The following is a 13153-nucleotide window of genomic DNA, read 5'->3' as shown; positions in this document are numbered from 1 at the left end:
TAAAACAACATGCAAAGAAATTATTTTTGAAGATTTAAAAGAAGCTGGTTATTTTAATTTGTCTATTGATTTTACTCCTGATCTGTCACATATTAATCAATTAACTGTTATGTAAGATATGCATGTCCTCACAATGATCATCCCGTTTTCTATTGGAATGAATGTTTTTAACGTTCATTCCATTAGAAAACCATTCTGGAGAAAATTTGGCCAATTTGGTACTTGATTATATTATAAATGAATGTAACATTCATGCTAGCAAGTGTAGAGGACAGTCCTACAATAACGCAGCCAACATGTCCAGGAAATATAAGGGTATGCAGCAAAAAATTAAAAAAAAAAAAGTAAGTATGCCATATATAATTCCCTGTGCCGGACATTCATTAAATTTGGTCGGCAGCACTCAGTTGATTGTTGTGTAGATGCAGTAAATTTCTTTCTGCAATTTTGCAACAAACCAATACATTTTTCACTGCTTTGACAAAACGATGGTCTATTTTAAAATTAGGTTTGGGATCCAAATCTGAAGTTTCAAAATGTCTTTCTGATACTAGAAGGGAAGCACATATTAAAGCTACAAGAGCAATTATGAATAATTATGATTCAATTATCAATGCTTTAATTAAATTTCATGATGAATACAAAAATAGTGAAACGAAAAGAGAAGCCTCTAATTATATATTGGAACAGTTTCACAAAACCATCAAAAATACAAGACCCTCAAACATCATTAAGTACAAAACTGCATGCATATTTATCAGATTTCATAAAAGAAACCAGAAATAGTTTTGACGAATTTGAACAAAATGGAAAAGAAAAATCACTAGATAATATGGATTATAAGAGTACAAAGACAAGAAGATCTAGAAAAGTATAGATTAATGATGGAAATGCATCTGATATTGATGAGCTTTCTGCAAGAGATAAATTCAGGACAAAATCCTTCATTCCTGTCATAGATTCTTTAGAAAGTAATTTGCAAAGAAGAGCTGGAGTATATAAGAATATTTCTCAATTTTCATTTTTATTAAATATTGACCAGACAGACGAAGAGCTCAGAGAAAATGTAAAAACTTTAGTGAATAATTACCCCGAAGACACAAAACATTTTCATCTGTATATAAAAATTATTCTCAAACAAATGAGTTTAATTATCAAAATTTTATACAATATAATAATTCAAGACAAAATACAGTCAGTTTTTCCAAATGTTGAAACTATATTTTGAATTTTTCTTATCGTGATGATAACTAATTGCTCTGGAGAAAGTTTATTTAACAGGCTTAATAGAATAAAAAATTAATGTTGTATAACCAGGCTTCAAAACAAACTCTCTTCTTTGAGCATCTTATATATGAAAAGTGACAGCTTTTATCATTTGAGGATAGTTTCAGATTTCACCATAATGAAATCATGGAAACGAATATTTTAAATAATTTTTTGTCATTAATAAAATTATTTATTAATCATTAAATTATTATTTCTTTAACAAAAATGAATGAAAATGTCTTTTGTTTTATTATATTATTAATTTAATTGATATTGTTATTATTGCCAATGTCAAAAATATGTTATTTTTTTAACAATTAATAAAAGCATATGTATTACTATGTATGTAGCATTTCACACACACCCTTTGATGAGCAATTTTTGAAATGCTATTAAACCTAAAATGTTACTCAGTAGAGGGGGGGGGGGACCTTCTTAAAAGTTATAGCTTAGGGGCCACGACAACCTTAAATCCAGCCATGCTCCCTATTCACACGTGGCTTCATGAACTTTTTTCTCCCTTTGACTAGAAAAATTCGCTGAATGGATGTCAGTTTTCAAACAAGGAGTAATATCATGAATCAGCTTTCAGTGATTTCAAAATCAGCTCTCCAGAAATACTTCTAAGAGTGAGAAAATCGTTAGGCTAAGTGCATCACCAAAGGCACGCTATTTCAAAGGAAGTTATGTCGCTCATCCTATTAGTATGCTTACCATTGCTACATTGTAGCTGTCTGTATACTGTATGAACAGACCTCATGGGAGGGGGGTAAAGGTTTTTAGCCAAATATAGATCAGAAAGGTTTTTGTAAAAGACAGTATTGCCAATCTGTGCTGACTCTTGCAAATGGGAAAGAGTGAGGTGTTATCATGAGATGTGCAGCATTTTGAAACATTAAGCTCTGTTTTGAGGGCATTATGTCACTATGGAAAAAACGTGGGTGCACCACTTTGACCCTTCAACAAAAGAACAAACAAAGCAGTGGAAGCATTCCTCTTCTCCTTAAAAAGTTTGAGCATTAGCATTAGTAGAGGCATTTGCAAGGAAGCAAGCTTATGCAGCATCAGCCAAAAAAAAAAAAAAAAAAAAAAATTAAAAAAAAAAAAATAAATAAATAAATAAAAAAAAAAAAAGTGCAAACATCAGCTGGGAAAGTCATGCCATCTGTCTTCTGGGATGCAAGAGTGATCATGGTTGATTTTCTGGAATGAAATGCTACTATCAATGACAAGTATTATTCTAGCCTATTGAGATGTTTCTAAGAAGGACTAAAGAAGCCATCTTGCATCAAGACAGTGCACAGCATTTGTGACTTGGGCAAAACTGCATGGTCTGTGGGTTCAGGCTATTACACCATCCGCTCTACTCAGATTTTTTGGCTCCATCAGACTATTTTCTATTTCCAAATCTCAGAAATTAAATCTTTTTCATTAAATCTATTTCATTAAATCTGTGATGAGCCTTTTCATAAACAGCAACTTCTGATATGTACAAGGAGTAGATTTAACTCCACATAACTTTTCCCACCATTATAACTAGTCATCTAGCTGCTTGTTATCTGCATCGAGAAGTTATAGTGGTGGCAAAGCAAAACTTAGTGGCCTTTATGATTATATGTATGAAGTTGATTGAATTTCTCTACAGTACATTTTTAAAATCCAAATCATCTAAACTGATAAAAGATTGCACATCTATTTTTGTAATTATTCCTTAACTTTGCAGTGGTTGTACCCCTAATTGTTACAAATAAGGTGGAACTTTTCCAGAAATTAAAAAGAAAATTCATCTATCAGGTTAATTTTCTTTTTAATTTCTGGATCAAGTCCATGGATTTTTGAATTCTGCTTGGAGTATACCAATATTTCATCTTTTCTTAATGGATAGCGATACTTATTGAATGCATATTCTCTTTAGCTTTTAATGAGAAAAATTAAATATTTAAAAAATGACATTTTTTTCCATCTTTCATTTGCAAAAAAGAGATTAAGTTGTTGAATTAAATGTTATAGGCATCTTTATATAAAATATAAAGTTGTTTTATTTGTTGTGATTAGATGTTTTGTGTGTTATTAGCCTCTGCCATTTTCTAATTCAAAAACCATTAAATGTATAAAATTTACAACTTGTAAATATGCATATATTCAGCTTGTTATGTGTATAAATAGTTTTAAACAATTTTAAAAAATATGCATATATGAGGTACTATTATTCACTTCCATTTAGAAATTTTTTTCAAAATTTATTTCACATTTCAGATTGTCTTATAATGGGGGATTTTAACTTCCCAAATATTGACTGGAACTTGTGGATTGGTCACCTGCATACTAGCAAGGCTTTTGTGGATTTATTGGATGATTGTTTTCTACAAAAGCATGTTTGAGAGGCAACCAGAGAGAGTAATACTCTTAATCTGATTATCAGCAGTGATTCTTCATGCATTAAGAATCTGCAGATAAAGGAACCACTAGGTGGCAGTGATCACAGTGTGCTGAGGTGGGACTTATTCAATAAAAGGAAGGGTTTTTGTTTTCTTAAAGGTGACATAGTGGTCTCAGACAGTTTTTGAATTCTAAATGGGAAACATTCAAGGAAGTCATCTTGGAAGCTACTAGGCATTTCATCCCAACTAAGAAATATTGTTCAAGGTTTAGGCCTAAATGGATGTCAGAGAACTAATGAGACTCGTGGCAGAAGAGAAATGCATGGGATACCTATAAATTATCAGGGGGACACAGAAGCTTATGGCATATATAAGCTAGTCTGTAATCATGTCACAAAGGAGATTAGGCAAGTGAAGGCATATAATAGGAAATCTTTTGCAAAGGATGCAAAGAAAAACAGCAAAGAGTTCTTTACTCATGTAAACTCTAGAAGGAAGGGGATGAATCAGATTGGTACACTAAATATGAATGGTTCAACTGTTGATGATCCTGCTTAATTAGCTAACAAACCAAATGAGTATTTTGCATCTACATTTGCACGTGAGAAATTCTGTAGGAAGTGAAGGCCAGAAGCTTATCAAACTCTAGAAGGGAGCTAAATGATTTTGTAATAACTGAGAGCACAGTGGAGGAGAAATTGTTGAAGTTGAACATAAGAAAGGCACCTGGGGTAGATGGGATTTATTCAGTTATATTAAAGGAGGCAGCAAAGGAAGTAAACAAACCCTTAGCTATAATTCTGAGAGCTTCCTTCGACTCAGGTGAGGTCCCCAAAAACTGGAGATATGCAAATGTGTCTCCAATTCACAAAGGGGGATCAAAAGATGGCATGAGTTATTACAGACCTGTTAGTTTAACTTATGTTCCTGGGGAAACAATAGAGTCCCTGGTTTAAGAAGCATTGCAGCATCATCTGGACATGACTGCAGTTATAGTTCAGACACAGCATGGGTTTGTTAAGGGGAAGTCTTGTCTGACCAATTTGATTGGATACTATGATGTGGTCACTAAGGAACTGTATTCAAAAAAGACAGGCTGCTGCTGCTGTTGTTTGTTTGTTTTTTTTTTTAGGAGCATTAGCAACTAAGGCCATATTGCTCTGGGATATGCGGTGGTCATTCCCTGACCTTTCCGCATCCGCCATATTTGGTGGTGACGGGCTCGAACCCCGGTCTAATCAAGAAGCGTGTGCTATGCACTGCTGCTCCTTCCCACCTGGCTACGGAGTTGCCTCAAAGAGGCTGCAAGTGTAGTTCATGGTGTCTGTCAATGATACACCTTGAGTACTGCATACAGGTCCTTAGGCCTCATTTTAAGAAGGATGTAGAGCTGCTGGAATGAGTACAAAGCAGGGCAACAAGATTGGTGAATGGAACAATGGGGTGTATAAGACCTTGAATGGTTTGAGCAAACTCAATTCTGATGGGATTCTTCCTTTGCTCAGATTACTCACCTGAGGGGCATAAATTCAGTTGTAGAATAGATGTACAGAAGTTTACCTTTAGCCAGCAGGTGGTTAATAGTTGGAACAAACTTCTATCTGTTGTTGTGGAGGTAGACAACTTAAATAAGTTCAGGGCAGAACTAGACAAACATTTGTCTAGTTCTGCCCCCCCCCCCCTCCCAAGCTGTGTTAATAAATTTAGCCTTTGATTTCAGTTTATTAAGTTCAAATTAAATCCCAGATATAAAAATTTTTATGCTTATAAAAAATCACTATTATCTGTATATTTAATATTATATTATTTTCCTTTAAAAATTAATTATTTCTTATTTTCTAGATACCATCAACTGGATCTCTGGCAGCCTCTCTTTGACACATTCCTGAATATTCCAAGCTGTGATCAAATGCCAGATGTGACACCTTTTATAGATCAATTAACTAATAGACTTGCACAATCTGCACAGGACATTGTATTGAAGGCATCTCAACTCTATAATCTTATCAATCAGCATTGATGCATCAATAAACTTAATCTGAAGACTCAAGTACCATTTGTTAACATATCAACAATTATTACTTGTATAATAGTTGCTTAGCAATTTTGATTTGTATGTGTGTATATCTGTGTTTGAGAGAAAAAAATGGTGTTTGTTTATTTTGTGCTGATAATGTGCATTCGTGTATTATACTTTTTTAAATTTTATAAGAGCTTGTTTCAAAATATCAGGAAGCATCTTTGTTATGACCTTCTGTCCAGCATCAATGGGTATAATGAAATATGTATTTATTTTTAAAATTAACAAATAAATAATTGAAATAAACAATTATTACATATTTATTTGCTAATGATATATTAAGGAATCCTTCATGTGCTGTGATTTAACAACTAGACTTTAAGAATGAAATATGGAGTGTGTTGGAAAAGTATTTTACTAATAGTTTAGTGAAATGAAGTTTCCTATTGTACAAATCTGAATGCATTTGGAAAAACGTGGAAATTATAGACATGCGGAAGAGGTGTAATAAGTAGTTAAAGGATTATTCGTTAAATTGACTGATGATATATTAAGGAATCCTTTTGTGCTGTGATGTAACAACTAGATTAAGCTAAGCTATACCTATCTAGATTTGCTTCATTGAGCCCATTTACAATCTGTGGAATCAAGATGAGCATTAGTGCTGACCTTAAACAAACAATTTATATCCAGTGTTGTGATCCTACTTGATTTAATTACCACCCTTTCTTACACTTTGTTTAAATCAGTTTTGTTGCTATGCTTATCTGTTAATTTTTGAGAACAGTTGCAGGAACTATGATCAGTCAGAGCAATTAAAGCACAATTAAATTGGAGGCCTGTTCTCCAAATTGAGGAAGACAGAATTGCACTCTCATTCCTTCCACTTCTAAAGTTGTTTCTTGCTACCTGTTGTTGTGCCAATATGCAGTGTATCAAGGCTCATATTTGTTCCTGCACAGACTGTAACTGCAATACAAACCTTCAATCGTTCTGATTTTGGGCTAAAACAGATGTTTTCTTCACATTTTCTAAGAGGCCATTTTAAAAATATGATAGAATTTATAAATCCACCAATATTGGAGTCTTAAAAATTCCAATTTTGAAATAATAATAATAAAAAACCTCCTTCAGGTAATGAAGTGCAGAATTGTTGGAATATTATTCCATATTCTAGCGGTTTTCAACCTTTTTTTAATAACAGCATCCCTAAGTAATTTATTTTATTTTTGGGCACCCCTACTCAATTTTCTGCCTGTTAAATCCGATTCTCTCTCTCTGTTTATATATATATATTAAAAATATGTTATATGATATTTATTACAATATAATTATAAAAATTACATTTCATAATACAAATTATATATATATATTAGGCAAAGGATTGTTTATGAATTTTGATGTTATAGATCATTTATTGATATCAGCACCGATTAATGCCATCTAAGTGTAAGGTTGTGCATTACATCAGTCTGTATTGATATGATGGAAAGAATATTAGTTTAGTAAGGAGGTAGCAGTTTGAATGATATACGGTGCAATATGTGGACGCCCTGTGCGTCAAACACCCAAGTAACGTGCATAGGCCAACGCCGGCACTATGGCAAAACCTAGAAATACAATATGTAATATATAATACAATATATAATAAAAGGTGAGAGTAAAACGAAAGATAAAACGTAAAGCAGAAAGATGAAAGCAGTAATAGAAGTAATATATGATAGAGCAAACTATAAGATAGAGCAAAATATATAAAATAATGAGGCAAAATTGTATAACAATACAGAGGCAAAATTATAAAGCAATGAGGTAAATTATAAAAAAAGGGGTCAATTATGGATATGTAGATACATTAAGAGGGACTTTGTCCAGGGCTAACCCTCTCAATGTAGCTATTAACGTAGCTATCTGTTTCTGTAGTCAACTGCCAGCAATACTAGGTAAGAATATATGTAGGATGGTAAAAAGGTAAATATAGCACAGGTGTAGGTCCGTTGATTAAGCCGTAATATAATATAAATGCCGAAAGCTAGTAATGAGCCGTTATTGGTAGGTAAGGAATTATGTGAGCCAAATGCTGGTAACAAGCCCGTATTAGATAAGTAGTTTGCTGGCGAGATGACTGTTAGCCCGACAGATAGCATAGTAGCATAAAAGATACAAAAGAATATACTAGAGTAAGAGTTCCACCCATTGTAGTTATATATCTTTGTTGAATAGGCAGCTCGGGCTGAAGGAAGGAGAACGGAAGTAGGAAATAGAATAGTAATAGTACCTCAATCCTCAATTATATATATATATATATATATACACAGTAAACCCCCGCTATTCGCGGGGGTTACATTCCTGAGAAATGTCGCGAATACCGAAAACGCGAATACTGAGTTATGGCTCCCACAGTAATAAAGGGGTTCCGTTCCAAAGTATGAAATATATAAGGAAAAGTAGTCTAAAATTTTGTCTATGTATGTATTATATGTACCTTCATAATATGACTATGTACATAGACAGCACATAGTGAAATGCAAGCATATGGCATCGAAATGAAAATAAGAAACAATTTAATATTAAATGTAATATTTATTAAAAAATTCAAACAAATCTTTCAAACCAGCGCCTTTGCTTGCCAGCAAAAAAAAACATCCCGCCAGTGCTATCACCAGTTTCGCTAAAGTGTTGATAAAGGAGTTTTTCCTTTTCGCGAATGATGAGTGAACTTAACGGGATTTTATTTTGAGTTCGGTCTTCTATCCACAGATTTAAAGCTTTTCCATTTTTTCTAATTTAACATCACGAGTTACAGAGCAAATTTTTGAAACGATTAGCACGTTTTCACGGACACTACGGCAGATTTTATCTTCCGATTTCTTGATTGATCGTACCGTTGACTCATTGATTTTATGTTTTGCCACTGAGGAGACGCTTTCACCATTAGAAATTGTCTAATAACTCGATTTTATTCGCTAATGTCATCACCTTCTTTGATATTTTCACATATCTCTTTTTATTCGTAGCCATATTTTTGTAGGGGTTAGAAAGAACTTGTCCACAATAAAGTCACTTTGTTCCGTTAACACACTCGAAAAAGCCTGTTTTACACTGCAAAACGGTAGATTTATCATTTTTGTAAGCATATCAATTTATAAATTGATAAATTTAATAAATTTATAAACATATAAATTAAAAGCAAACGACGAAACCTTCAATGACAAACGCATAACACATACTGAACAAGGATTAGCGAGAAACATCCACGCTCGCGATTTTTTCAACCCTCTCCCCCCACCCACTGAGCGCTGTTTTGACCGGGAAAGATAATTTTAGCCACGCCCATGTTTTTTATGGCGGAAAATATTCACGGCGTTTTAAAATTGACATTTTTTTAGGTTTCATTTTATATTAAATCGGCGATCGCGAATACGCGAAACCGCGAATACAGATACCGCGAATAGCGGGGGTTTACTGTATATATATAATTTTATTCTTTATATAGAGGTACTAAGTAAACATCAATCAAAATCATCACAAAATTAAAAAGATACTGTACACCTTTTTATAATGAAATAAACATATAAATTAAAAAATAATAATAATTCTAAGTAACTTAAACTGAAATTACGTGGCACTCCTGGAATGTTGTTGCAGCACCCCGGTTGAAAAACTGCCATATTCTGATGGAGGTAGTGAAACAACACTACTGCTATTACAATTACACCACATCACTCACCTCAGTTACAAAGCAATGAATAAGCATATTAAAAATATATCAATAAAGTCAAACTGTTTCATAACAGTCCAGGATCTTGGACCATTACAACCACTAGAAACAGCTTTTCTACATACATTACATTTTGAAAGTGAAATGAATAAGAATAAAATACTTGAAACATATATTTAGCCTATGTCAAGTATATGCATATATTTTTTATTTACTTTTTTTTGTGAATTAGGCACTAGGGTTGCCAGCATTAACTTTTTTGTTCCAAAGGCATTTGCAAGAACAATAAAAAAAAATTTCCAATTTTTATCAATGTGCACAAAATGCATTAGGCCCAGAAGAAAAAGGCACCATTTGTCACTTAGTTGCACTGTCTGTGTGGTCTAGAAAATATCTTTCCTGATATTTATTGTAAATTCAATACACTGTTATTAAAAGTGGGAAATTTCAGAAAATAAATAAATATGATAGTATGAATCTGTATGAGCTGTACTACTCAATATGTTCTACGTTGATAATAATATTAGAAAAATAATAAGAGGAGTTTACCTCAATATAGTGCGTAGAACACTTCCGTATGATACCCTCCAGAAATTAAAACGGAAAAAACCGACAACATTTTTGTAGATTTTTTCGTTTTTTCCGTTTTAATTTCTGGAGGTATCATACAGAAGTGTTCTACGCACTATATTGAGGTAAACTCATTATTTTAGTAATAAATAAATATGATAAAATCTTAGTTTGGAAGCAAAGGGCTAGACTGTTGCCTGATTTTTGAATGAAATCATATCAACACTTTACACTATTTCATTGTTGAGCAACATAATAATCTACTGCATATATATATAAAATAGTGCAATGAATAAATGCATTAAAGAAGGTATCAACTGTATCATTTAGTCATTTTATTACTAACCATATAAAAAAAGGATTTTTTCTTTCTTTTTTTTTTTCCCTTTTCTTTTTCTGCAAGTATCCCAAGATTATATATATATATATATGATCTACTTCTCAAGAATGCGTCGTGTGCTATACATAGTGATGACTGGGTTGAATTTGCTATGTATATCCATTATAGGAGTAAAAAGAAAAGTAAATTGCAGCCATTATCAACCCACTGCAGGATGGAATCCTCCTCAACAATTCATGCTAAGGGAAATGGACCATAATCTGCCATGCTGGTCCAGTGAGGGTTGGCAGATCGACCATATTTAGCAGTCGGGTGTGAACCCCAGTCTACTCAAAGGGAGTGTGCTACTGCACTCCAGCTCCTGACCACTCGGCTATGGAGGCCTTATTATAGGAGTATAGGATACTAAAATTTTGTCAGAAAAATTTCTCTAGCATAAATTATATTACAACTACAGGAATCTACTGCACATTTTCTGATATTGATAAATTTACTTTGTCATATGATTGTAGTTCATTGAAAATCAACATGAGTGATGTGTATTTCTCATTGCTTGTTACTAATACCGAATGTCTGATAATGTCATTCAAACTGTCATGTAAAGTATAATGATAAAATTGCATCTAACTATCAAATATCCATGCATATGCACTCCCTTGAGAGTACCCAGTAACATATCATTGTTACATTGAGGGCTTTCTGTTACAACTAGTTTGTCACTCCTTCCTAATTGTTAAAGCACAGCATTGACTGATTGCCCCCAAAATTTTCCATACTTGTTTTCATGTGGAAAACTATATGTACAAGGAGTAAGACATTTCTAAAAAATAACTTTTGAGACTTGTAGTCCTTACTACAAGAATGAACTCAATTGCAGTAAATATATTAAAAAAATAAATAAAAAAATACAGGGTTCAGTAAAAAAAAAGAGGGTGAATGCAGATATATTATAGACCAAGGTTGGAATGAAATCAGAATCAATTCTCTATTTTGTTATACTTTTGAATCATTAATTTTTGTTAAAAATTAAAAAAAGTATTGTAATCATCCCGTTATTCCTAAAATAGACTGCATCTGGTTGTGATCTAGCTGTCATCTCTGTTGTGGTAGTAGTACTAATATATATACCGATGAGCCAAAACATTACGATCACCTACCTAATATGATGTTGGTCTTCCATATGCAGCTAAAAGAGCTCGTAGCTGGTGAGGCATGGATGCTACAAGTTTTCTAAATGTGTTTTGTGTTATCTGGTACCAACACATAACCAGCAGATCCTTTAACTCCTGTAAGGTCCGCGGTTGAGATACCATGGATCAGAGTTGCTGTTCCAACCCAAACCACAGATGCTCAATGGGACTGATGTCGGGAATTTGAATGCCAGGGCAATACCTGGAAGTCTTCCTCATGTTCTGCAAACCAGTCTCGAATAATCTGCGCAGTGTGGCAGGCTGCATTATCCTGCTGAAAGATGGCACTGCCAGAGGGGAAGACCGTTGTCATGAAATGGCGTATCTAGTCAGCAATGATGTTTAGGTAGGTGGTAGATGTCACTGTGCCTGGCGCATGGATGACTGGATCCATGGTATCCCAGCAGAACCCAAAGCATGACACTGCCACCATTGGCTTTTATTTTGTCCTGCTGTACATCCAGGCGCCATCACTTCCCCAGGTAAACAACGCAAATGTACCTGGCCGTCCACATGGTGCAACAGGAAATGTGATTCATCGGACAAGATGACCCTCTTCCATCAATGCTCGTGTGCCCATTGTAGGCACTGTCGCCGGTGAACCATGGTTAGCATGGGCACTCAGAGCGGCCTGTGGCTATGCAGCCCCATTTTTAGCAGGGTTCGATGTATTCTGTGTTGTTACACATTACTCCCATCACCAACATTCGGCGCCTCCATAGCCAGGAGCAGCAGTGCATAGCACATGCTTCTTGATTAGATCTGGGTTCAAGCCCGTGCCCACCAAATACGGAGGATGTGGAAAGGTCAGGGAATGACTGGAGCAATATGGCTTTAGTTGTTAATGCTCCTAAAAAAAAAGAAAAGAAAAAAAAGCCAAATAACAAATCACCAGCATTCCAATTACTGGCTAGTTGCATCACAGTCACCCTTCCGTTGCCACGTACCGTCTGGGAGAGCCTTCGCTCACCTCAAGCATCGATGAGCCGTGGTCATCCAACACCTCGCTGGCGGTTCATGGGTTCCCCCTCCTCAGACCACTTTCGGTAGGTGCTAACCATGGCTGACTGTGAGCATCCCACCAGCCGTGCCATTTTGGATGTGCTCTGACCCAGTTGTCTGGCCATTACAATTTGGCCTTTGTCAAACTCGCTTAAGTCCGCTGCCTTTCCCATCTGAAGAACAAGAGTAACACTGATTAACAGAGCTCAGTATCAGGTGTTTTTTACACAGTGTCCTGACCCGCACGCACGCCGTAGTTCATCTGCAGTTGCTTCGATTTGCATCACGACTCGCTGATCATAATGTTTTGGCTCATCGGTGTACATGCAGATAAACATATATCGTACTTTTAACACTTATCTCTGGTCCCGTGGTCAATCCTATGAAGCATCATGTATTTTTTAATGGTTATAGTGCTTCTATATAAATTATTTCCTACTTATATTGCTATTTTTAATGTCTCAAGAAGGTATAAATCTGTATAAAACTCTTCTTCCCCTTGATTTTGGGCAAGGAATGTTAGAGATTGGGAACCAATTGTGGGTTTTGTTTACTTCATAGATATTGTTCTGGGTGCAGGTGATTTTTTTTTTTTTTTTTGCTCCATATTAACTGAATGCTTTGAAAGTAAAGCTGCGTTTTACAAATCAGCTATTCATCATT

The 13153-nt window shown here is 34.5% G+C and overlaps 1 protein-coding gene across 1 annotated transcript in view; it reads left to right on the top strand.

Annotated features, from left to right (window-relative positions):
• Positions 1-5670, top strand: part of LOC150084896 (mitotic checkpoint serine/threonine-protein kinase BUB1 beta-like) — a 202759-nt gene extending 197089 nt beyond the window's left edge. The window contains exon 20 of the mRNA XM_090376385.1: positions 5493-5670. Within this exon, the coding sequence (XP_090232511.1) occupies positions 5493-5670 (178 nt within the window). The remainder of the gene's footprint in view (positions 1-5492) is intronic.
• Positions 5671-13153: the final 7483 nt, after the last annotated feature.

This window comes from Mastigoproctus giganteus, chromosome 6 (assembly GCF_048544385.1).
Source record: "Mastigoproctus giganteus isolate SK-2022 chromosome 6, ASM4854438v1, whole genome shotgun sequence".
NCBI lineage: Eukaryota > Metazoa > Arthropoda > Arachnida > Uropygi > Thelyphonidae > Mastigoproctus > Mastigoproctus giganteus.
This window is presented reverse-complemented; position numbering and strand designations above follow the sequence as displayed.